General features: G+C 42.2%; 3 protein-coding genes across 3 annotated transcripts in view; 1 reads left to right on the top strand and 2 right to left on the bottom strand.

The window, feature by feature from the left end:
• The window catches only part of DPB2 (DNA polymerase epsilon subunit B2), a 36,021-nt gene extending 34,387 nt beyond the window's left edge, over positions 1-1,634 (top strand). Inside the window, exon 14 of the mRNA XM_082886006.1 lies at positions 1,209-1,634. Within this exon, the coding sequence (XP_082742132.1) occupies positions 1,209-1,349 (141 nt within the window). The 3' untranslated portion in view covers positions 1,350-1,634. The remainder of the gene's footprint in view (positions 1-1,208) is intronic.
• A 5,556-nt stretch (positions 1,635-7,190) lies between these two features.
• On the bottom strand, positions 7,191-9,166 carry LOC114295140 (lectin). The gene is made up of 3 exons (XM_028239338.2): positions 8,662-9,166; positions 8,383-8,501; positions 7,191-7,820 (listed from the first exon to the last, which is right to left on the bottom strand). The coding sequence occupies exons 1-3, from the start codon at positions 8,932-8,934 to the stop codon at positions 7,451-7,453; spliced, it is 762 nt and encodes a 253-aa protein (XP_028095139.2). The 5' UTR covers positions 8,935-9,166; the 3' UTR covers positions 7,191-7,450.
• Positions 9,167-23,689: 14,523 nt separating this feature from the next.
• Positions 23,690-26,040, bottom strand: LOC114295139 (uncharacterized protein PHLOEM PROTEIN 2-LIKE A4). The gene is made up of 3 exons (XM_028239336.2): positions 25,664-26,040; positions 24,884-24,996; positions 23,690-24,374 (listed from the first exon to the last, which is right to left on the bottom strand). Exons 1-3 carry the CDS (start codon positions 25,706-25,708, stop codon positions 23,990-23,992), a joined length of 543 nt encoding a protein of 180 aa, XP_028095137.1. The 5' UTR covers positions 25,709-26,040; the 3' UTR covers positions 23,690-23,989.
• Between the last annotated feature and the right edge of the window lie 480 nt (positions 26,041-26,520).

Raw genomic sequence — 26,520 nt, 5'->3', positions numbered from 1 at the left:
TAGCGCTATTATTCAAAATTCAAACGGCGCTATCATTCAATTTGAAATCAAATTGAAGATAAGGCATTCTTATCACCTGATGGCCCTCTATAAATATGAGGACCATCATACAAGACGAGAGATTAGAAAAATCAAAAAGTAAGAATATTAGAGAGAGAGAGAGAGAAAGAAATCAAGAGCTAGAAGAAAAGAAGCCTAGAGAATTCAAGAAACTATGCTACAAACGCAGAATGGTGATGAATAGGTAAAGGGTTCCAAACCTAAGAATTGTACTTTGTATTCGAGGGTTCAAAACCCATAACAATTTCAATAAAATATTTATTTTTCTTAAATTGTCTTATGTTATTTATTTTGTTCTTCATTAATCGGAGGTTTCATTTATATAAAATGTGTAATTACCAATCTGGAATACAGATCGGAAATAGGAACCTGTTATTCAAATAATCAACACTGTTTAGTCCAAAAAACTAAACAGTGGACATTTGTAACATAAAATTTTGAAATGTGTTGAAACACTTCATGTTTTAAAATTTGTGTCTACAATGCCATTTCTCAGTGAAAAATAAGTTTGGCACACTCTATTTGCATGATCTTGTTTGCCATACCTAATGTACTAAAACCATTCCAATCTGATGAACTTTTACTTTCAAAATATAAACATTCTTTCCTCAAATGGTTCATATAAGTCATTGATTTTCGTAGAATTTATTTTGATTAAATGCTTAATTATCAAATTAAGCTCATTGTTGGTTCCTGTACCAAAAAAGTAAAGGGAAAAGAAAAGGAAGAAGAAATAGAAGCTCATTGTTAAATACTCTGGCCACCAAAGGAGAATCCACTAAATGAACCAATCAAATGGTTGGTGGTGATCATTTTTTTTGGTTGCTAACATGGCATGTTCAGAAAAAATGGAAACTTAATTTATTGTACAGTTGAAAACATCACTCTGGTTTTTTCCCTGTTCTTTTTCATCAATCTTGCATTGATTATTTTATTTTATTTATTTTTTGGTACTCTACTATGTTTAATTTCAGTTTAGACATTATCTGACTTTAGTTTTCTTTCTAATGTTGGTGAGTCCCTTCTTTTCCAACCTTGGAATGATGACTGAGACATACCAAGCCAAAATATTGCCAAGTAGATATGTAGAGTTTAAGAGGAAAACAAATACCATTGATTAATATACACTAATTGGTGTTACTATGCAGATTGTGTTGGGGGACAAAAGCGAGCAGAAAGCATTTAATTACGCAGGAATTACATGTTTTAATCCTGGTTCATTCTCAAACGACAGCACTTTTGTGGCATATCGCCCTTGCACTCGGGAGGTTGAATTATCGGCATTGTGAGCATTAATTTAGTTACTATCTTTGCAATTTATTTGGGCCAGCAATGTAGTCCAGTGCAAGAAGGTACCAAATAGCAGCATGGGTGATTATTGTTTGGCTGAAATGTCAGGACTAAAGCTCTTCTAATCAAGGTGCAACCGTAGGCTTATCAGCTCTATTCATCTTTAGGGAACTTGTGTAATGTCTATTGATTGTTATATTAGGCAGAATAAAGTAGTTATTATTCTGAGATACTGTTTTTTGGGTTAGTACTGAGATACTTTTATATATAACTGATTTTATCTATAACCCAACTCTAGAGTGTTTCTCATTTGCCGAACTGAAACTAAATCAATTTGTATGCACAGAACTAATTGAAATTAGTCTGGAGTGGTAACTTGTTACATGGGTCATAAAAGAATAAAAAATGTTATTTCAAAATTTTTATCAAATGTTTCACATTGGTGTGGGATCACACCCATGTGACACATTTGGTAGAAATTTTGATAAAACCTTTGGGGTCTCTAGAATTATGGTAAAAGAATACATTTTTTTGTGGGATGCCGAGACTAGAAATATCCATCTGGAGAGAGAGAGGGAGAGAGAGAGAGAGAGAGAGAGAGAGTCACCTTAGAACAGAAATGATACATCTCTTTAATTTGGGAGTCTTAAAAGAGTATTAATGATGTGAAAAATCAAAAAAAAAAAGAAAAAAAAGAGAAAAAAATCAAGGTCAAAACATCACATCATATGAGACTCGCACACCAATTAGAACTATTTGAACTTTTAATTTGGAGCTTTCAATCTTTTTTCACTTTCGAATTGAGAATCCTCATAAACACAAATCCAGGAGGCAGCAGCAACATAGGGCACCACAATTGCATTAGATGAAGTACACGTATTATTTACTTGTAAATTCAATAAACCCAAGTTACCGGGTGGATATTGAAAATGGTTGATAGAAATTTGTAAAATGCTTTGAGGCATATCTAGCATTTTTAGAATGTAATTTGTCCCCACTCTAAAGAGTTCATTGATTTAGTATAGGCAAATTCATCCTCGGACAACAACAAAAGCCTGTGTCTTTTTTTTTTAATTTTATTTTTTTGACGTGTTTAAAGCAACATAGAGATTTTTTTTTTAAAAAAAAAAAAAGAAAAGAAAAAACAGTACTTACGAACCCTTGCAGCATCCACAACAACATCCATGCTTAGTTTTTTTAGGTGGGGAAGAAGGTGGTTGTGGTTGAGGATATCCCCCTGTAGGACCGTATTTGTTGGGGTAATTTACTGGTGGTGGAGCCACATAAGGACATGTAGGGTACCCTTGGACTGGTGGTGCATAGGAGGAATAAGGTGCTGCTGGTGGAGGTGAAGCATACACATCGGCTGGCGTGGGATACATAGAAGGTGGAGGATATGGAGCAGATGGTGGAGGGTGTACCCCTACAAAAATCAACACAGAAAAAAACTTATTGCCACCACTACCGCATAAACCATTTATAGAACAATTGTAGTAATCATTTATTTACCAGTTCCAAGCCCGGGGTTGTTAACAACTCCGTCAGTCCCAAGTTCGGGTTAAGGAGGAGAGTTATGTGTTAGGTAGCCAACAGGCAACACGTAAAAAGTCGCTCGGATCCCTTATGACAATGAATCCTACTTTGAATTGTTTAAATGTTAGGTCGTTTCTCTCAAGTGACGCATTGTGCCTGCTTCCGGGTGTTTCGAAAAGTGAACAAGGGGTGCTACATCGACGCTTGGGTGTGGTGAAAAATGGGCAAAGGTTTCTGCTTTTTTTTGGACGAGTGCGGGTAAAGAAGCTAGTCCAAGATTACAAGTTTAGGGTAGCTGCTTGGAATATAGGAACCTTAACTAGTAAGACGATGGAATTGATAGATGTTATGATTAGGAGGAGAGTTAGTATAGCTTGCGTACAAGAAACTAAGTGGATGGGGGAGAAAGCTAGGGAAATTGAGGATACCGGTTTTAAACTGTATTATAGTGGTAAGGATAGACGCAGGAATGGGGTACGAATCATAATTGCTAAGGGTCTTATGGAGAATGTAGTGGCAGTTATTAGGAAAGGAGATATGATTATGTTAGTTAAACTAGTTATTGGAGGGAATATAGTGAACGTTATTAGTGTATACGCTTCTCAAGTAGGATTAGATGATCAGACTAAGAGAGATTTTTGAGAGCAAATGAATGAGATCTTATAGGAGATACCCGTAGGAGAAAACCTAATTATAGGTGGAGGTTTTAATGGCCATGTAGGCATAGATAAACTAGGCTATGAAAGGGTGCATGGTGGATATGGTTTTGGTGACAGAAATGAGGTTGGAAAGAGTATCTTAGATTTTACGTTGGCTTCTGACCTGGTGGTGGCCAATACTAAGTATAAGAAGAGGGAGGACCATTTGACAATCTTTAAGAGTGGGTTAGTTAAGAGCCAAATAGATTACTTCTTAGTGAGAAAAGTGGACCATCTAAAATGCAATGATTATAAGGTGATTCCTAGAGAGAGTCTGGCCTCTCAACATAGAATTTTGGTACTAGATTTATGTTTTAGAGGGCAATACCAAGCTACGAAGGATGGTGGACGTTATAGGACGAGATGGTAGGACCTAAAAGGGCATAAATTATAAATATTTAAGAATAGAATGGATAAGGAAGGTACTTGGGACTTGGAAGATGATACTAATATTATGTGGAACTCAATGGCCAATTGTATGAGGGAAATCTCAAGGGAAGTGCTTGGAGAGTTGAAAGGGACGGGACCTAGCTTTAGAGAAACTTGGTCGTGGAGGGAAGAGGTTCAAGCGGTTGTCAAGGCAAAAAAGAGTGCTTTAAAAAGTGGCAGAAAGATAGAACTGAGGAAAACCTTAAGAGATATAGATTAGCTAATAAGGAGGTCAAAAAAGTAGCGAGAGAGGCTAAATTGAAAGCTTATGATGAACTATACACTAGACTAGATAGTAAAGAAGGAGAGAAGAGGGTATACAAACTTGCTAAGATACGGGAGAGGAAAACAAGAGATTTTAATCAAGTTAAGTGCATTAAGAGTGAGGATTCTAAGGTACTGGTGAAGGATGAAGAGATTAAGGAAAGATGAAAGAGCTATTTTGAGAAACTATTAAATGAGGAACATGGAGGTACGACAATAGGGGAAGAAATAGCCAGTAATACGATAAACCAAAACTATAGGTTCTATCGCAGGAGTAGGAACTTTGAAGTGGAGATTGCACTTAAGAAGATGAAATCAAATAAGGTTTTAGGATATGATGATATCTCTATTGAAGCTTGGAAATGTTTGGGTAAAAAGGGGGTTGCTTTGTTGACTAGGTTGTTTAGCAAAATTTTGTTGACTAAGAACAGGCTAGATGAGTGAAGAAAGAGTATTTTAGTGCCAATCTATAAGAATAAAGGAGATGTCCAGAATTGCAACAACTATAGAGGAATCAAGCTAATGTGTCATATAATGAAAGTGTGGAAGAGGGTGATGGAACGCCAATTACGAGATATAACCGGGGTGTCAGAGAATCAATTTGAGTTTATGCCTGGCAGGTCAACAATAGAAGCGATTTATCTTTTGAGGAGAGTAATAGAAAAGTATAAAGAAAAGAGAAGAGACATTCATATGGTGTTTATTGACCTTGAGAAAGCATATGAGTGCCCCGGGATATAATATGGTGGGTGTTAGAGAAGAAAGGGGTGACAAAAGGTTATATTGGTGTGATTAGAGACATGTATGAAGGCGTGGTGACCATCATTAGATCGCCTGCTGGAGAGACAAATGAATTTCCTAACACTGTAGGGTTACACCAAGGATCTACCTTAAGTCCTTATCTTTTTGCTTTAGTTATGGATGAGTTGACGAGAAATATTTAGGATGACGTGCCATGATGTATACTTTTTGCAGACGATATTGTGCTAGTGGATGAGACTAGAGAAGGAGTTAACACAAAGTTGGAGATTTGGAGAAAAGCTCTTGAATCTAAAGGATTCTGGATAAGCAGAACTAAGGCAGAGTACATGGAGTGTATATTTAGTAACAACAACAATGAAAGCAGAAGAGAAGTGAAGATTGAGAACCAAGAACTGCCTAAGAGTGAATTTTTTCGTTATTTAGGGTTGATTATCACAACAGTGGGGGAGATTGATGCGGATGTGGCCCATAGGATTAAGGCGGGATGGTGTAAGCGGAGAAATGTGTCTGGGGTACTGTGCGATAACTAAATACCCACTAGACTAAAAGGTAAGTTCTATAAAACGGTTATTAGACCAGCGATGTTGTATGAGACGGAGTGTTGGGCAACCAAGAAACAGCATGTAGATAAGATGAGTGTGACTGAGATGAGGATGCTAACGTGGATGTGTGGCAAGATTAGACAAGACAGAATTAGGAATGAGTGTACTCGAGAATGGGTAGGACTAGCGCCGATAAAAGATAAGTTGAGAGAGAATCGATTGAGATAGTTTGGTCACATTCAACGAAGACCAACAGAGGCAGTAGTGAAGAGACGCGATACTGTACCCGGTAGATGAGAGTGTTAGGAGGCGAGGTAGGCCTAGATTAACGTTGGCTAGCATTATAAATAGAGATATGGATCTACTTAATTTGACTAACGAAATGGCCTTTGATAAGGCTGCGTGGAGAAAAAGGATTCTTGTAGCCGATCCCATTTGATGGGACTTAAGACTTGGTTTGGTTTGGTTTGATTTGATTATTTATTTACCAGTTCCTTTGTTTCGTTTTATTTTGTTTTTTTGTTGGGGACTTGGATCAATTGGTGGATTATAGATATATATGTACTTGTCAAAAGTAAACATTCAGTGACTGGTATGGTCTCAGTACTCAATAGTGTAATATACATAAACATAATTTTTTCTTTGGCGAGAGACCTTATGGAAGTTGCCACATAGAATGTATGCACTCAATTGATAATTGAAAATTTACCTGTGGCTTTGTGTTTGTTCTAATAGTGGTGACTCATGGCCAAACTATGATATATATCGCAAATCAGATGAATTCAGGCCCAGATGAATCTAAGAAGATGAAACTTTTAGGCAGCTGCTGTATATGCAAATGATGGCAGAGTTGTTACATTTGAAAATTAATTCATGCTTAAATTATTCATAATTGACTTCTAAAACATGCGGATTAAGGGAGGGCCTTATCTTTTGACGGGTAGTAAACTTCTTGCGAGGCACAACCTATCATGTTGTGACACGTGGCACAGAAGTTTCTTGGGTATGGAGGGTCAAAAACAGGAAATTCATGTTTGGATTCAATTTTCAACTTGAGAGGACAGGATGAAAGTTACTGTTAATGGGGGTAGATTGCTTCTACTTCTAGATGATGTGCATGCTGTGCTCTTTTTAAATTGGTGAAATTTCAATTCAGCAGAATTTGGGGAAAAATATTACATTTCAGTGTGATTTTTAAAATTTATAATAGAAGTGGGAAGATGAAAAATTATTTCGAAGTTGTGAAATCTCACTTTTTCTAGACCATTTCAGCCAGTAAAAACTGTTAGGCCAAGGTTGGTCCATGCAGGTCATGTTATAGTACCCTCGCCCTGAAGTTTTGCAGTATTTTTTTTATTAGAACAGAATTGTAAAGAGATTTGAGTGAAGTCACTACTAGAAAATGGACCTTTTGCAGCGATGCGATTATCTTTGCAAAAAGCATTATTTGCAACCAACGACATACTTTCCCATACTTTTCTGTCTCTAATGCCACTGTTTGCGATGGCATTTTGCCATGGCAAAAAATTAGTTTGTAACAGAATTTCAGAACTTTGTAATTGTATTGCCTGCAGTGAATTTGATGTTTTTGCTTCTGCAGAAATAAAACATATTGCCAAACTACATATAGTTTGTATTTTGTATTTTGTATATTTGCTTCGTTATGGTTTATTACACATCTGGTGTGATACACCTAAATGATTAAACCTCTTTTATCTGAACGTATTTTATCTCATAAGATATAAGCAGAAATTGTATCAAATACTTTAACAGAAATTCTGAAAAATAACTTAAATAATAAAAAAAACTATAAGCGGCTCTAATAAATTGCACCAAATAAGGCCAAACTCTTGATTGTTGTATGCAAGAGCTTCATGTTTTAGGCCGAATGGCAACACCTTTGATGACCAGACCCCTCTTCCACTGCCCACCATTGTATTCATATAGAGAGAACTGAATGTCTTCAATCTTTTCCGGGGACATCCTAAACTCCCCTGCAGGTATTTCAATCCATTGTCCCCTCGGCTTTTGCATCAAATTTTCTTGGTGCTGTTGAGTGGTTCCATCTGGTGTTATGAGCCTGAGGTTCACTGGAACTTCCCACCCGTAACTTGGATCTTTCAACATCACCACAAATACAACCTCGTATGCTACTCCATGTGAGAGATTTGCTGTCTCAAATTTGCCATGAATATCTAGCCAGCAAACATTTAACAGCTCCGCAACGTCAATAGACTCATTACTGCAAAATGAGAAGTGAACAAAACTCTGTTAGAGAAATTGGAGCTTGTGGATTTTGCTATAGACAAGAATGATTGTGGAGCAAGTTAGGGTTTGACATGACTTCGATTTCCGTCAAAGATCAAAGTTGATTTTACATGCTAAATCCTTGACAATTTGTTTTGGTTGCAAAGCCAGTTCAATGTAACTACCATAGCCATGGGACACCATAAACCTGGAAAGGCAGGTGGGGCACTAGTTCAATGGTTAAAACTTAGTCCTTTTAACTTTGGAGTTGTAGGTTTGAATATAAGGACAGTTTGTGCAAATAATGTCAATGGTTAATTCTATACTTAAATCTATATCTCCCTTGCTGTTAGAATTCCTAGTGGCGTGGTTCAACTTCTTTCCAAAAATGGTGATAAGACTTCATACATCTTACCATTTCCGAATCCCATTTTAATAAGCACATCGTGCACCACGTACTTTAGTGGTATCGTGGTCCATGTTCGATTCAACCCAATATCATTTTAATTTTTTATATCGAGAGAATAGAGATAACCTTTGTTGTAGCTAGTTTATACCTGGTTTCATTGAGACAGGGCCAGTGCCAATAACGGTTGTCTTGAGCCCAAGTGATTGAGAGATCCCTTGCATATAACATGAAGCAGTTGCTGTTTGTCTTCCTTTCTACCCAATACTTCTGCATCAAATTATTATATTAACGAAGTTTAATTTATGCCAACCATTAACAAAAGGGTACACACCAATTGATATTCAATGCTAGTTTTTGGAGATACGAATGCCAAATTATGTAAATTTCCAGCATATGTACTGAGATAAAATGAAACTTTGAGACTTACCTTCCTCTTTTGGTTTAAGAAAACTCCAGATTGGAGCTGATCATAGAGCATATCTATAGAGGACTTGACAATTGGTGAGTCTGCATCTTTGATAATGGCTTCATAGTTATGGGGTAACTTATTCACTTCTGCTGCTGTTGTTGTAGTCCCATTAGCCTTAGAATCAATATTGCCAGAGCTCTGTGACATTGTCATCTTGGGCTCTTTTTTATCCTGTGGAGGAGCCTCTTCTCTAATCAGTGGAGCATGCACCACTGGCCACCCTGATCCCATCTCATCACCCGCATTATAAAACTGTGCATGGAGATCTCTTTGTATTTATAGTGTAATGGGATTATTCTAGGGAGAATTACACCAATGGTGCACATACCTTGACTGTGGTATCAATTTCGTTTTTCTAACTTCAATTGCATTGATTTTGACATTTAATTTTTCATGTTAGGTTAATTTGATTTAATTGATAATATCCATTAAGAAATTGAACAAAAATTAAGAACAAAATGGTGGTTTCTCATGGTGGTGGCCGTGGCAAAGGGAGGTGATGTTGTGGGGAAGTTGAATGGGTGAGAGATAAAGGGAACTAATAAAATGTAACAAATCATATATGAGAGGGAGATTTATGATCTGGAATTGGGCCGAGGTAACGGCTGAGCAGGTTGAGAGCCTAATGGTGATGGCCGGCGATCCACCCGGAGATGGGCTGTCAGAACTTGGGCCGGGCAGGAGTTGGGCCAAGTATGTGCCGCCCCTGATCGTAAAGTAGTTGCCCGGCAAGGAAATGCTCGGTTAAACCGAGCTGCTTGATCAGCGGATGGAGGAAGCCAATCAAGCTGAGTGACTGGCGCCCGGAAAGGCGTGGTCAGCCGAGGTAATCGTTTGATCGGCAGGAAGGCCGACCACAGGAAGTGCCCCGGGCTCAGCTTTGCCGAGATGCCGCGTAGCCCGGTCTTCCTTAGACTTAGGCAGTAAAGTGCTTGGGTATGAAGCACAGCAAGGCCGAGAATGGAGCAGCTCGGCTGCTGAGCTCCAGCTGAGAAGGCAGGCAGTTGAGATGAGGTGATGTTCAGCAAGGTTTACGCTGACAGATGGGATAGCGGAGCCACGTGTTAGGAGATGACTGGGAGTGGATATGGGGCGCAGAGGATATATAAGCATATCTGCGCCCCCCATACGTAGCAGAGGAACACTTTGTAAGAAAACTCCTACACTCTAACACTCCTCTCTCTCTCTCTCTATCCTAAGGTGTGTGCTAACTTGATCGTCGGAGGGTTTCTCCGGCCACACACCGCCGGGCAGCTCACCGTTATTTGCTCGCAGGTGATCGGACATAAATGGAGCTTGGAAGAAGGAGTACGGGCTCGCCGGAATATTTGCTCCCCGTACAATTGGCGCTGTCTGTGGGAAGAAGACAGACAAAACCTTGTCTTCCAGGCTCATCTGATCGCCGTCCATGGCGAACAACGACGAGTTTCCGTTGTCTGCCATAGACGGAGCCACCCCGGAGTTCACCCGAAGGAGAGAAGGTCCTCCCGCCATCCATCCAATGGCGGACTTGGGGACGCCCACCGGAGGACAGTCAGGAGACGCGCGGGATAAGCGCGGAAGAAGTCATGGTCATTCCCGGAGTCTAGACGGTCACTGGCGGAGGAGAGACTCACACGCCAGACGACTGGAAAGTAAGTTGAGGGACCAAGACGCTGTCATCCGGCGAATGGCGGCGGAGATGGAGGATCTGAAGCGGCATGTCAAAGGGAAAGGTGTAGCTGGAGTGGGAGACCACAGTGAGCACACCCTATCCCGCCGTTCAGGCGGTCAAAGTCAGCGACGTACCCAGTCCATATCCATTACCAGAAATTACCAGGTTGGTGATTCCGACGCGCATGCAGAAAAGTCTAGCGCGCAAGACAGCACCTACAAACCCTCACGTCCGGCGACGACGTCGAGGTACTCTTATTCCGCTCATTCAGAGGATTTACGGGCGGTCTTAAAGGAGCGGGCTCGCCGGCGCGAAGCTCAGAGAATACCGGCTTTCCAGCGGCTATCCTACGGGGTTCACACCAGCGAGGAGGTCGGAATGCCTCCACCCCGCCAAGCAGTGCCACTCTTTGAAGATACGGACTTGGCCAGGCCGAGCGCCACCCCTTTTTCTCTGGAAATAGAAATAACACCGCTTCCGGCAGGCTTCCACCAGCCTAAGTTCACACTCTACGACGGAAAAACCGATCCTTACATGCATGTGAGCCACTTCCGACAGGTTATGGCCGGACATAGGCGAAATGACGGACTGATGTGCCTAATCTTCCCGTCAAGTTTAGGCGAGCTGGGCTTAAAGTGGTTCGAGAGGTTGCCGGAAGGAAGCATACAAAGGTGGCATCAGTTGGCCGAGGTGTTTGTTACACGCTTCAAAACCAACACAAAAACACCGAAGGAAGTCGATCACTTGCTGAGTGTCAAGATGGAACCGTGCGACACATTGAAGGCGTACAACTCAAGGTACTGGGAAACCTTCAACGAGATCTTGGACTGCCCGGTCAACCTCGCAATCACGCAATATAAGCGTGGTCTCCCGGTCGACCATAGATTGCGGGACTCGCTGACCATGCACCAACCGACCTCCATGGGCCAGCTCATGCAGCATATCAATGAGCACATCCGAGTAGAGGATGACGCGTCAGCTTCTACCGTGAAGGCAATTCCGGTAGCAACAGACAAGAGGACAGCAGGCAAAGTGCACGCAGTTGGGCAAGAGTCCAGCCGCACAAATGAACGAGCAGAGGAATCAGACCGTGGCTCGAATCGCAAAAACCGGGGTAGAGGACGTCGGAACGACCGGGATGACTACGCCCGAGATGATATTGCGGATGCTAACAGAAGATTGAAGGAAAGGACTGGCATCACCACGGTCTTTAAGATTCCAATTTATCGCATACTTAGTGAAATCCGAGACGAGGAGTATGTCCGGTTTCTTGCTAAGTTGGGCGATGGACAGAAGGGCTACAATCCGCGGTATCGTTGCACATTCCACCGGGAGAGGGGCCACCGAACAGAGGATTGTTTTCCTTTGCGGCAACACTTAGAAGAGCTGGTCGCGGCCGGGCATCTAGATCTTTACATTGATGGCGGCGTAAAGCCGAATCAGACTCCGGTCGATCCCAGGGGACAGGATGACCGAGACGCACCACCACAGGGAGTTATTAATGTTATCCATGGCATCGTGGAACCGGAGCGTGTTTGCGAACTCCGGGGCATGATAAAAAAGGCAGAACATATGTCGGAAGTTTTGTCGGTACAGCCTACCATCAAAAGGGGGAAGACTGAAGAAAAAGACGTGATTAGATTCACCTCAAAGGATCTAGAGCGTATCCAGACGCCGCACAACGATGCCCTAGTAATAACACTACGCGTCAAGGAATTTGATGTTAAACGGATCTTGATCGATCGGGGAAGCTCGGTCGAGATCATGTATTATGATGCGTTCAAGCAGCTCAAACTCCAGGAAACAGACTTGGCTCCGGCAACCTCGCCACTGGTTGGATTCAACTCACAACCGGAGTGGCCCTTGGGAAAGATTATTCTGCCGGTTAAAGCGGGATCCGTGGTCAAGCAAGTGGAGTTTTGGGTGCTACAAGTGCCTTCGACATATAACCTTATCCTTGGAAGGGGATGGCTTCACGCTATGCAAGCTGTAGCGTCAACTTACCACCAGGTGATGAGATTCCCCTCGGCTATGGGGGTAATCGAGGAGATTTGGGGTGATCAGGTCATGTCCAAGCAGTGCTTTGTGGCAGTCAACGGAAGCCGGGCTGCCAAAGGATTCGTTCAAATGATTGAGGGACCGGAGGACCAGGGTGTCTTGGACGATGTGGGCACCAAGGCCGAAGACAAGGCTGTTGAGGAATTGTTTGAGGTGCGAATTGATACAGAACAGCCGGACAAGTTCTTCTTGCTCGGCTCAAGTCTCACGGCCATAGAAAGGACCGAGATGGTTGAGTTTTTGATGGCCAACATCGAAGTCTTCGCGTGGTCGCCTTACGACATGCCTGGCCTCGATCCAAGTTTCATCTGCCATCACCTCAATGTCTTCCCTGGAGCAAAGCCAGTCATCCAGCGAACAAGGAGATCGACACTGCATCACGCCGAAGTAGTTACAGAGGAGGTGAAGAACCTGCTTGAGGCACGAGCAATTCAGGAAGTGCACTACCCTCGGTGGATTTCTAACACTGTAGTGGTACCCAAGAAGAATGGAAAGTGGTGAGTTTGTGTCGACTATAAGACAGTCAACCGAGCTTGTCCCAAAGATAGCTTCCCCTTGCCGCGAATTGACCAGCTTGTGGACTTGACGGCTGGACATAATAGGCTCAGTTTCTTGGATGCCTACCGCGGCTACCATCAGATCGCCATGCATGGGCCTGACCGAGAGATCACCTCTTTCACGACACCAAGGGGACTCTTCTGCTACCGAGTCATGCCTTTTGGTTTGAAGAACGCCGGGGCAACCTTTCAGAGGATAGTGACCAAAATGTTTGCTCCTTTGCTCGGCCGTACAATGGAGGCTTACATCGATGATATGGTGGTAAAGAGCCGACATGAGGCAAACCATTTGTCCGACTTAGCCGAGATGTTTGCCATTTTAAAGAAGCACCAGCTGCGCTTGAATGCATCAAAGTGTGCCTTTGGCATGGGATCCGAAAAATTTTTGGGGTTCTTAGTCATGAACCGAGGCATCGAAGCAGACCCTACTCAGATCAGAGCCGTGCAAGAATTGAAGCAACCCAGCTCGGCTAAGGACGTGCAGTATCTGGCCGGGATGGCCGCCGCGCTTAATCGGTTTATAAGCCGGTCATCAGATCGCTGCCGTCCTTTCTTTCAAGCGTTGAAGTCAAAGTTCTCGTGGGACGAAGAGTGTGACCGAGCTTTGGCCGAGCTCAAGGAATATCTGTCCTCTCCGCCACTGTTGGTTACACCAAAGCCGGGTGAGGAGCTCTACCTTTACCTCGCCGTCTCCCAGCACGCAGTCAGTGCGGTGCTAGTCCGTGCTGAAGGAATCAAGCACCTCCCAATTTTTTATGTCAGTAAGACCTTGCTGCCGGCTGAGACAAGGTACTTGCCGCTGGAAAAGCTTGCGTTGGCATTGATGATGGCTTAAAGGAAGTTGGCGCATTATTTTCACGTCTATACCATCGTCGCACTGACCGAGTTTCCCCTCAAGGCCTTGTTTGAACGGGCGGACTTTTCAGGCCGAATTCTTAAGTGGGCGGTCGAGTTGGGACAGTTTGATGTGAAGTTCCAGCCGTGCACTGCAATCAAAGCCCAGACTTTGGCAGACTTCGTCGCCGAGTTCTTACCTGGTACTCATCCGGTATGCCCGGTCGATATTACCGTGGTAGATGATGAGATGCACGCAAGCCCATCCGAGATACAACCAGTTGGTGGAGGTAGCGACGTGGAGTTTGCGCGCACCGTCGAAGCGCCCTCAGTTTGCACGGTTTTACCACCCGGTGATGCGACGACGAAGTTGAGTATCACCGACCCATCTGCTCTGTCAGGTCCTGCATCACCAAGGGGGGAAGAAATGGAGGAAGAAATGGAACCCCACAGCCCAGAACCTGCGGCCGGCATAGCACCGCAACCTGATGATTCGCCTACGGACTTGGGCATTACAGACCGACTTGCTGAGTCCGGTGCCAAATCACCAAGGGGGGCTGGAGTGGAATCAATCAACATGGAACTTGAACCCAGACAGCCAAGAAACCGTGATCCCATTGCCCTTCGCAACTCTCAAGACCTATCAGACTGCTGAAAGCTTTTTGTGGGGGAAATGTGGAAGCTTTTTGTTGATGGAGCGTCCAACCGTCATGGTGCCGGCCTAGGTATCGTTCTTATCTCCCCGGATGGCCTAACCATTGAACATTCTATCACGCTTGGCTTCCCTGAATCTAATAACGAGGCTGAGTACGAGGCCCTTCTCGCCGGGCTCAAGAACGCTATTCAAATGAAGGCCTCTGAGCTACTTGTGTACAGTGATTCCCAGCTTGTGGTTAACCAAGTCTCTGGGATTTATGAAGCAAAGGACGACAGGATGGCGAAGTACCAAGCTCTGGTGAGGGAACACATCAGGTAGTTTCAGGCAATCAGAGTCCAACAGATTGGCCGTGAAGAAAACAGCCGAGCTGATGAGCTGGCCGGCCTCGCTTCCATGGTAGATTGTACGTCTCCAAACCCCCTGTTAATTGACTTTCTTCCACGGCCAAGCATTGAAGACGCCGGGCAGTCGGATGTTCTCTGCGCCGCGCTAGGTCCTTCCTGGATGGACCCCTTAATCTTGTTCCTCAGAGACCGGACTCTACCAACTGACAAGAAAGAAGCACACAAAGTCCGGGTGAAGTCAGAGCGGTTTTGGCTCTCTCCATCCGGTGCGTTGTATAAAAAGTCCTTCACCTGCCCTTATCTAAAGTGCGTGCACCCGAGTAGTGTGAAGGCCTTCTTGTACGAAATTCACGAAGGCATTTGTGGCAGCCACATAGGGGGCAGGTCCTTGGCCTACCGAGCTATTTCACAGGGATACTGGTGGCTGTGCATGCAGGCCGACGCACAAAAGTACGTCTGCAAGTGCGAAAAATGCCAGAAATTCGCCCATCAGATCCATCAACCTGCTAGGGAACTTCTCCCCCTCACCAGTCCTTGGCCCTTCGCCATGTGGGGGCTAGATATAGTGGGGCCACTGCCAACAGCACCGGGCAACCGGAAATTCATCATTGCGGCTACAGATTACTTCACGAAATGGGTTGAAGCTGAGCCCTTGGCAACAATCAAAGAGAAAGACGTGAAACGGTTTGTCTGGCAGAACGTGGTCACGCGGTTTGGCGTCCCAAAGATCTTGATCTCTGACAACGGCACCCAGTTTGACGGTCGCCTGTTCCGAGGATTTTGTGAAGATTTGAAGATTGAATTCTACAACTCCACTCCGGCTTACCCGCAGTCCAATGGTCAAGCCGAGGCATCGAACAAGACTATTCTGGATGGGTTGAAGAAACGGCTAGAGAAGGCAAAGGAAAAATGGGCTGAGGAGTTACCCAGCGTCCTTTGGGCATACCGAACAACCCCGCGGCGATCTACCGGGGAAACTCCATTTGCTTTGGCTTATGGCATGGAGGCGGTCATACCTTTGGAAGTTGGCATGTCCACCTTAAGAAGCGAGAGTTTTGAGCCCGAACTAAACGTCGAGGCTATAGCCTTGGAGCTGGACCTAGTGGAAGAGTGTCGGGAGAGGGCCCTCATCCATGTGGCCGCCTACCAACAAGAGCTCTCAAAGAAATACAACAAGACGGTGTACCCCAGACCGTTCAAAGTTGGTGATTGGGTTTTGAGGAAAGTTATGGGCAATACCCTGGTGCCAGGTGAAGGCAAACTAGGGGCAAATTGGGAAGGACCCTACAAGATCACCGGTCTGGCGGGCAAGGGGGCTTACCACTTGGAGGATCTAGAGGGAAGAGCAATACCCCGGCCATGGAATGCGGCCAACCTGAAACTGTATTACTTTTAAGTTTTTGCTTTCTTTTCTTGTGCAAAGGAATTTTTTGGCTTGCACTTCACAATGTAATTCTTTTTGTCAATCTATAGAAGTAATTTTGCTTTAGCACTTGGACTGTTGTTTTAATGTAAAAAACCGAGATGATTTACTCCGGTTGGAAGAGTTGGTGTTTTGTCCAACTTAGGATTCCCAACCGAGATGATTTACTCTGGTTGGAAGAGTTGGTGTTTTGTCCAACTTAGGATTCCCAACCGAGATGGTTTACTCCGGTTGGAAGAGTTGGTGTTTTGTCCAACTTAGGACTCCCAACCGAGATGGTTTACTCCGGTTGGGTGAATTGGCGTTTTGCCCAACTTAGTATTTCCAATTGAGATGATTTATTCTGGTTGGAAGAGTTGGTGATTACCAACCGAGATGATTATTTCGGTTTAGGAATTTGCAGTTTTGTTCTGCTTAAGTACTTCAACCGAGTTATGAATTCCGGTTGGCGAGGTGTTTTGCTGAAGACGGAATTGATGACAACCGTGCAAACACTTGGTAAAATTGAGTTTTTCATTAATAAGAAAGTCAATACAAAAGGTGGGGACAGAGCCCGGTTACATCAAAAGCGCTGAAAGCAAAAATACAAAAAGAGATGAAAACTAAACTAGAGGGGAGAGATTGGTAAATTCATCCTCGGCGGCATCAAGGTTTATGGTTGGACTTTTGTCTTGGGCACCAGGCTCTTCATGACCGAGCTGCTCCTACACCTCGGCATCTTCTGCCTCTGAATCTGTCTCAGCATCTCCTTCTTCAAGCCCTTCATTGGCCTCAGCTTGCAAAGCGCTGAAGACGTCGTTTGCGTAAGGCACGAGGTAGACCGGTAGCGAAGCATGAGGAGGATTGGCAAATACGTCGGTATCAGAGCCCTGGCCGAGATGCTCGCAGGCGGACTTCCAGCCAGCCTTGAAGTAGATGTCTTGTGTTGCAAAGACTTGCTTCTTGTAGCTCTGCTCGGCTTCGTTGAAGCTGGCGTTGTTAGCAGCCCGGCAGTCTTTCTGCTTCGACTTTTTGAGCGCGTTTACCTCAGTCTGGAGCTCATCCCGTTTTTTCTCGGCCGCATCCAGCTGACCGAGCAGTCTGTTGTTGTCTTCATTAGCCATCTCAAGCGACGACTTTGCCCGGCCGAGCTTGGCTTGGAGGCTTTCGACTTGGCTGTCGGTATCACTCGCCTTCTGCCGAAGTCTGTGGATGCGCTCCATGACCAAGTGCTGCTTTTGGATGGCCTGCAAAATGAGAATTTGATCAGAGAAGAGACCGTGCAAACACTTGCGAAAATTGAAGCAGAAGATTGAACTTCTTACCCTGGTCATTGACTTCACGGCGGATTTGACCAGCCGGGTGTCAGGAACGTGGTCGCTTCCAACCACGTCGCTGGGCAGCAGCAGAGCCTTTGAGAGGTCGAAGGCAAACAAGTGCTCCTTGTCGCCTTTGACCGAAGCATTTGCCGGGATCTCTTTGCCCCGGTGCTTTAGCTGCGGCCGCCATGCTGGGATAGAGCTGACCCTGTCAGCAGGTTGCTCGGTTGTCAGTTCGGCGATGAGCTCGGTGGAGGGATCTGCCCGTGGTCTTTTGCCAGCCCGGCGTGTTTCTTGGCTAGACTGCCCGGCGGCTGGAGAAGCTAAGGCGACCACGGCAGCGCTTGATTGACCGGCAGCCGGGGAATGGGCTACGACGCTCGGTATCTCGGCCGAGGTTGCAGTGAGAAGGTTTTTGATTCGGCTTCTTTTAGCCATTTCTTGTTCGTCTGTCAACCGGATTAAGGGGACGTCAGGAAGGGTAGGGTCTGGAGGTGGCGAAGGAGCACGAAGGAAGTCTGTTACTCTACTCTGGCGCGGAGCAGAGTACCTGTAGGTCAGGGTGTAACCGAGGAAATCGTTGCAATCTCGGTGGGAATATCGAAGCACGGTCCGAATTGCCTCTATGTTGGGAAACTGATAGTTGGCTTGCAAGGCTTGGATTGCTGCAAAAGAAACAGGAAAACCGGTTAATTACAGAATAAAGTGGTAAGCTGTCCGAGCAAGTTTGAGCGGCTTACATGAGGAACCGAAGTTCTTGTTTATAAACCAGCCCGGCACCTCGGCTGTTTCGTAATTGCCCGACACCCAGAAAAAATCGTCGTCGTGTAGATCTTTATCCGGGGTGCCAGTTACAATTTTTTCCTTGCCCGGTCTGATTTTCAAGTAATAAGCTAGGCCGTCACCGGTGTGACCCATTGTGTATTGCCTCAATATCTCGGCTAGACCTAAGTTGGTGCCTAGCCGATTGTTCAGTTCATGAACGCCGTTGATAATTCTATAAGTGTTGGTGGACACTTGTGTGGGTGCCAGCCCGATGCGGCGGAGGAACTCGGTGATAAGTGGGTTTAGTGGGAAACGGAGGCCTCCTTCGACAATTGACAGCACGGTGAAGGGGCATTGGTCTAGTCTGCCCCAGGGTGTTTTCTCCTCTTCAGCCAGTTCGAGATGGACGTCGGCCGGGATGCCATACTCCTCTCTGAATGCAACTAGCGCGGCCGAAGTATCCACTAGGAAGCGGAATTTCCCCATTTGTGGCCGGACCGAGGTAGCTCGGCTGAGGTGTTTGGTATAGTGGTAATTGGTAATTGCTCGGTCTTGAGAGCCTAAGGAATGGACAGTGGTCCCCTTGGACTCTGCAGGAAAAGGATGGCAAGTGTAAGTGTGAGCGCGGTCGCGCGGAAGGAGCTGGACTTTAGCTCGGTCATTAAGGGTGCCAAACCACCTCGGTCTTTTAAGCTAACTAAAGAGCTCGGTCGCCCAGGCAGGCAAGTGGTTAGCCCGGTTGAGCGACCATTTCCTTATGTTATCTCGGTTTTTGTTGGGGTCGAGACAAACATGTTATTTGCTCGGTTAGATTGGTTTTTTTGGATCAAATGAAGACCAGGAGCCCGGTCCGCCCCAGTTCTTCAATGTTCTTCATGAAAAACGAAGAACACCATGAACAGTAGCAAGTTTTGAACGATTTCTGTGGCTACGACCTAAGAACTACGTTTTAGTGCCCTAATGTGAGAAATATTAAGAGGATAGCAACAAAAGAGGGATTGAAGGTCTTACCAGTGAGGGGCAACTGCTTTTCCTTCAAACACGGACGCAAAGAATGGCAAGCGAGGCTTGGAGGAAGACGCTAGAGCTCTGGCAAGTCGGGTTGCAGAATGTCAGTAGGGGGAAAATGAGGATGAATGAGTCTTGTATGTATAGACGAAGAAAACCGCCCAAATTGAAATTCTGGCAAAAACGGTGGGTTGGCTGCTCGAGGACCAATGGCAGCCCGCCATGTGTCCCCATTTATGGCGACGTCAGAACTGAAGAGACAGGTTGAAGAGTCGAGGGGCCAACCGGGCTACTTTGGAAGAAGAGGACCTCAGCCGAGGAAGATAGCCGGGCAAGTTTGCCGACAGTAATGTTAACTAGCCCGGTCGCCCTTTGGCATTTTGAAGACCGAAGAAATGTTATCCCGGTTGAAGTGGTTATCCCGGTTGAAGTGAATAATCCTAGTCATGCTTTCGCGGACGGAATTAAGGGGCAATTGAGAGGGAGATTTATGATCTGGAATTGGGCCGAGGTAACGGCTGAGCAGGTTGAGAGCCTAATGGTGCATGGGGCCGAGATGGCCGGCGATCCACCCGGAGATGGGCTGCCAGAACTTGGGCCGGGCAGGAGTTGGGCCAAGTATGTGCCGCCCCTGATCGTAAAGTAGTTGCCCGACAAGGAAGTGCTCGGTTGAACCGAGCTGCTTGATCAGCGGATGGAGGAAGCCAGTCAAGCTGAGTGACCGGCGCCCGGAAAGGCGTGGTCAGCCGAGGTAATCGTTTGATCGGCAGGAAGGCCGACCACAGGAAGTGCCCCGGGCTCGGCTTTGCCGAGATGCCGCGTCGCCCGGTCTTCTTTAGACTTAGGCAGTAAAGTGCTTGGGTATGAAGCACAGCAAGGCCGAGGATGGAGCAGCTCGGCTGCCGAGCTCCAGCTGAGAAGGCAGGCAGTTGAGATTAGGTGATGTTCAGCAAGGTTTACGCTGACAGATGGGATAGCGGAGCCACGTGTTAGGAGATGACTGGGAGTGGATATGGGGCGCAGAGGATATATAAGCATATCTGCGCCCCCCATACGCAGCAGAGGAACACTTTGTAAGAAAACTCCTATACTCTAACACTCCTCTCTCTCTCTCTCTTTATCCTAAGGTGTGTGCTAACTTGATCGTCGGAGGGTTTCTCCGGTCACACACCGCCGGGTAGCTCACCGTTATTTGCTCGCAGGTGATCGGACATAAACGGAGCTTGGAAGAAAGGAGTACGGGCTCGCCGGAATATTTGCTCCCTGTACAATATATTTTTTGAAAAATATTTTTATAATTAGCCCTTTCTATTTTGGTATATGATAACTACTAACAAATGCTACAAGATGCCCTTGGAAGTGTAATTGTTAAAAATCTTCAATTGAAGTGGATATGTCATTCATCACAAAAGATGTGATTCCATGGACACCACATTCTTGGCCTTGTTGATAACATATTTGATGCTATATTTATTCCTTCCTTATCACAAAGTGGTGCTAAGAGATCATGAGCATCTTGCTTTTTTTTTTTAGTGGAAGATCAGATGCTCTTGGGATCTCTCTTGCAAAGGATGGCAACTATGAGAGAATGCGTACTCTCATCATAATGCACCACGAATACAAAAACCAAACAAACAGAGAATCGGACACATAAAACAAATAGATAGATGAAAGATAAAATTTTTGAAGCTGATAAAAAATAAATTTTTTTTGAGGAGTGGATTCCACCAACAAATCTCGTAAGACTTTGTCCATTTATATATTTTTTGTGCACTTAGCATTGTTGTATTTATTATGACACACAACAATAAAATGATTTAGTCAAGTTACATTAGGGGTGTAATTTATATTTCATTATTTTATATTTGATTAGCAAAAAAAAAAAAAATGAGAGAATTTTATTGATGAATAATAAATTATACCATACATCAATAAAGAGGATAGATACACAAACATCATAACAACGTAATATGATTCCAACTGAGTTGGTAACCATAAAACAAGTCCAATCATCAACAACATTGCATCAAGTTGATGAGCAATCAATCAAAAACAGAACAAAATCCACAAAATACATCAAAAGTAACAACACCAATACAACCCAGCCATCAGCAGCAGCATTATTGATACGCAAATAAGCCAAATCCTTGCAGCAGCATCACTAACAAGTAGACAGAGCACATCTGCCATCCACTAGCAGCAGCCACTAACAGCAGCCATCCAAATCCAAATCCATCAACAGCCTTAAAAAAAGAGCAACAAACCAAAGCAGAGCAAATGACAGCAGCAGCAACTCAAAATGCAAAATTAAAATGAGTTGGAAATTCCCAAAGATTAGATCTTCAAATATCTAATTCTAAAATTCAAAATTACATTCATTGAGAATAGCGTATTACATGTTCTTCATTTCTTAGGTATAAATGCCTAAAAGGATCAAAGGGACTTAAACCAAATTAAGGCCTCGTTTGGGAACAGGCTAATTTAGTAACTTTTTGACTATTTGGCTAAAATATGAGCTAAAAAAAACTAGTATGTTTGGGATGACTTTTTGACTTTTTACGAAAAGATGTGCAAAAAGTAGAGAGAAAAAAGAATTTTTAACTTTTTGGTATGAGTTGTTGGCTTTTTGGCTAATTTAGTAACTTTTTGACCAAAAATGAGAGTTCCCAAACGAGGCCTAAGTCTCCTGTTTTATTTAAGTGGGGTCAATGATATAAATATTTTTTGATCAATTCTGTTATGTCAATTGATTACTAAGTTACTAGATAGTGAATTTTTTTTTTTTTGGTTGATTACTAGACAACGGATTTTCTCTATCGATAAATTAATAAAGCTTATTATGCTTATGATTAAGTAATGATTGATGACAAATAAATTTCTCTACCGATAAATTGTTTAAGCTTAGCATAATTATTGAAGGAGAAATTTCGTTGATACTGAATAGTGAACTTGCTCTATTGATAACAAAGAAATTTATTTGTAGGTTGAATTCCTTCTAAACCACTACAAAAAACCACGCCCACATAAATTTTTAGTAGAGAAATTTCTTGACTACATTCAAAACAAGAAGTTTTTTGGAAATTTATACCAATAATATTCTCTTTCTCTCTCCAAAATGGCGTGCTGATGGTTTTCTTTGCAATATATATATATATATATATCTTGAAAATACACATGACATCAAAAATAAATTTGTCAAAACGAAAGTTTGAAGATTGTGAATATTTTGAGACTTCCAATTCATTACCTTGGCTAGAGATTTGTATTCAATTTCAAGTGTTTATTGGGTTTGTTTCAGTTGTTGTATGCTTGTGCCTCTATTTTAAACATTCTTTCATAATTGAAAGTCAATTTGATAGTAATTCTTCTTATGTTGTAATTTACCTCCTGCCGATTGACCAAAAATAAAATGAAGGGACGAAATTTACAAAAAAAACCCTAATGTATGACCTTAATAACAAACAAAATCTTAACCTTTTAATTTTTTAAAGAAATGTTAGGAATCATGAAATTTTTTTTATAAAAATGATCATAAAAGATTTGTGACCCTTAGATTACTGTGATTAGTGTGTGGTTGCTTTATTCTAAGTGTAATCCAAAGGTCACAAATCTTTCATGATCATTTTCATGAAAGGCTTTTCATGATCCCTAGCATTGCTGAAATTTTTAATTTAAATCCTAAACTTCTAAGCATGTCTTAATTTAACACTTGTCAGTGTATAATTGTTTGATAGAAGTAATTCTTTTCTTTCTCTTTTTTTTTTTTTTCTTTTTTTTCCAATTTGGAAAAAAGAAAATTTATTGATGTAAAATAGATTACAAAGGCTCATCAAGAGTACATCAATAAAAAAAGGGACAAATAATAATTGTATAAAAATTATTTTAAACGAAAATTGTTGAGTTAGGAAAATGAATAAATATTTGTCAAAAAAGTTTATATTCTTTTTAGTTATGAACTATTAATAGAAATAAGAAATTTCATTTTTTATTTTTATTTTGCTTCACAATCCAAACCAAGCCTTTTCGTTTCTTGGGTGTTTTTGTGTGCTTGTGGATAGAACAAATATTAAATGTAACAGTAACACCGATAAATAAAATATCGTATTTGAAAGTAAATGAATATTTTTTCTCTCTCTCTCTCTCACTAATCCAACTATATAGTCTCACTACATAATATTAAATTATTCATTAATTGTTGATACTGTCACACATGTAGAGAATAATTAAAATAAGACGATACAATCACTTATTGAATAAGCATTTTTTTGTTGATATTATCTAGTTATACAACTTGTACTTTTTTATTTGCATCAATAAAATTTTATTTACCAATATTATTATTATTATTATCAAATTTGACCTTTTAAGAAAGTGAGAAGAGAGGGGAGAGAGAAACAGCGTAACATTTATTCATCAAAAGAAATATCAATACAGTGTTGAACAAAAAGGGGCCTCCATAGTGGCTTCATGCCACATACAAAATACATACAAGAACCAAAATAAACAATTTTATTTGTCCTACGAGAAAATATTTATTAACATTTTTTTTTTTGTTAAATTTTTTTAAGCGAACACGATTTCACACAACTAAAAGAACAACAAAATCCCATGAAGAAGCAAACTTAGTTATTATGAACTTCATAACACACTCTTTAACATTAACAATAACAAAAGCCCCCCTTTCTCATCATGCTTTGGCCTTAATATTAATACCTGCAATGACCATACTACCCTTCCACCAGTCACTATCAGTCTCAAACATTCCAAATTCAACATTTCCTTCTGCCTTGGTTGGCACTACGAAATCTCCCCCTGGGACCTCATGCCACTCATCATGTTTCACCCTGTAGGACTCCAATACACGGGTTTCATGCCCCGTTTCTTCTCCATTAACTCGAACCTTGAACTTGATCGGAGCTGAATGCCAGCCAAATGCATCGGCTCGGAACTTAATGACATAGTATATTGTGTAGGCTTGATTTGCCACAAAGGAATTATTCAAATCAATTTTCCCGGTGACCTCAAGCCAGTTTACTTGTAACAGCACTGCGACTTCCTCAGCTTGGATTTTCCTGAATACACCAAGAAAAAAAGAAGATTATTATTACTTTTTTGCTACAACATAAGGGTTGGCATTGGGTTGGAGTGGCCCAACTCGTAAAATCTTTACCCAAGCTTGCTCGTGGGCTAAGCCTATCATGCTTTTTTCTAGTGTGGTCCGGGATCAAAAACCATAGATTCAAGCCTTGTCCAATGGGGTTTATTTATTTATTTATTTATTTATTTTTTAAATATATTTTTTACTTTTTTCATATATTTTTGTTCCTGGGCTAGGCTGACGATCACCTCTCACAAGCAAATGGCCAGACAGAGCTTCAAGATCTAGCCCCATGTCTAGCTACAAGTCTTATTCAGACTAGCCCAGCTTGTCCGGTATATGAGCCTGAGCAAGGTTGCGAGACTTTGAGCTAAATGATGATCCTTGGGTGCAAATCTATGCAAATAAATGGCTATGACAAACGTACACTATATGATACATGTAATAATCTAAAAAGAAATTATGATCAAACATGTTTATCACCTTTCCTCTTCCTTGATTTTGTTCCATTGCCAGTAACGTGAGTCGTTCCCCCACACGATGTTTAATCCTCTGGCAGGGACGTTAAACGGGTCTTTTTTGATCAAAGGTGAATCCTATCAAATATGGATGAATAAATGAGTGAATTGTTTTCTTTTTCTTTAAAGAAAAAGAATTAATAACATGAACTTGCATTTAATTGTGATGTGTTATGCATGGAGATATAAAATGGTTTCATCTTGTTTTTCAGTCAACGTTTTCAAAAAAATTCCCAGTAGACTAATGATGCTCCGCTTCTTTTGGTGAAAAAATATTTTGATATTTTGATATATTTTTTTTTTTTGAGGTTTGGTATGATGGTAAATGAAAGTTAACAAAAAAATTATTTTTATTGATCAACGAAAAACAAACTTATTTGGATGAAAAATATTTTTCTACTTTTGAAAGATTGAAAATATTTTCCGAACTAAAAACATTACCAATAATTGTCACCACCTACCACCACCTCCACGACCTTCCCACCATCACTAGCATATAAGTTTTAAAGTTGTAACTAAACATATAAAAATGTTTTTTGCGAAAAACAATTTCTGGAAGAAGTTCTGTAGAAAATATTTTGTTAAAAAATATTTTTGTTGAAACAAACGAAAGGTTATTTAATTTTGATGCACAAAGTTAGGCTCATTTTGCAATATGATGCATAAAGTAATACATTCATAAATTTACATCGAACTGTAAAAAACAATAAATAAGTAAAGGATTAGAGGACAAAATTTTACTTACAACAGCCCTCCAATGAGGATTTGAGTAACCACTTCCATGATCCATTGTTTGGCTCAGAAGAAAATTCAACTATGGCCTCAAAAATATATGAACTAACTTGAAGAATTTATTAACAATGATGATGGATTTATACACGAACGTTTGGGAAAGTGGCAAGAAACCTCATAGATTCGTGTAAATCACTGCTTTCGTCTTTGTTGTTATCTTCTTTGTTACTTCTTTCTTTGTGTTGTTCGAAGAAGAAGAAGAAGCATTTCTGTATGGAACAATACACTTTGCTGTTCCTTACTTTATTAAAGATAGATATGTATGAACAAAATTACACGTCATCTTTTTGAGCGAACCGTTACTTTTGGTTTGTTTAGTAAAAAATATTTGCTACCAGTTTTTTTTTGAAAATATTTTCATAGAAAACATTTTCCTATTTTGATTGTGTCCGTAAAACTAATGTACTAATGGCGGTGGGGTGTGGTGGATGTGGTGATTGTTAAAACCTACCACTATCACCTACTACCACCTACTATACCTATTACACACCTACCACTACCACCTACTCCACTTACTACACACCTACCTACTCTACTCTTCTATATATAGGAATCATTGTAAACATATTGAACACAACTCAATAATACAATCAATTATAATACATACAATTTATTCTCTCTCTATCAATATATTTTACATGGTATCAGAGCAAGGTTAAGAATCTAGTAATTTTGCTTCACCGGCGGGCGGCAATCTCGCCTTGGCCGCCCGCCGGACCTCAACCTATTCCATGGCAGTGGCATGCAACCCAACAGTGCTGAGCTCTTGCGTGGGTGCAATCACATCAAACACACCTCCATCAAAGCTGT

The sequence above is a fragment of the Camellia sinensis genome, chromosome 9 (assembly GCF_055761805.1).
Source record: "Camellia sinensis isolate YWXY chromosome 9, ASM5576180v1, whole genome shotgun sequence".
NCBI lineage: Eukaryota > Viridiplantae > Streptophyta > Magnoliopsida > Ericales > Theaceae > Camellia > Camellia sinensis.
Note: the sequence above shows the minus strand (reverse complement) of the source record. Positions and strands in the feature narration are given on the sequence as shown.

Excerpts from the sequence above, each read along its gene's own strand:
- LOC114295140 (XM_028239338.2), bottom strand. The coding sequence starts at position 8,934 with ATGGGATCAGGGTGGCCAGTGGTGCATGCTCCACTGATTAGAGAAGAG. Across the intron at positions 8,502-8,661 it reads TCTTAAACCAAAAGAGGAAG|AAGTATTGGGTAGAAAGGAA; the intron begins GTAAGTCTCAAA and ends AATTTGATGCAG. Across the intron at positions 7,821-8,382 it reads CCCTGTCTCAATGAAACCAG|TAATGAGTCTATTGACGTTG; the intron begins GTATAAACTAGC and ends CTCATTTTGCAG.
- LOC114295139 (XM_028239336.2), bottom strand. The coding sequence starts at position 25,708 with ATGGATCATGGAAGTGGTTACTCAAATCCTCATTGGAGGGCTGTT. Across the intron at positions 24,997-25,663 it reads ATCCTCATTGGAGGGCTGTT|GATTCACCTTTGATCAAAAA; the intron begins GTAAGTAAAATT and ends CATATTTGATAG. Across the intron at positions 24,375-24,883 it reads AAAATCAAGGAAGAGGAAAG|GAAAATCCAAGCTGAGGAAG; the intron begins GTGATAAACATG and ends TGGTGTATTCAG.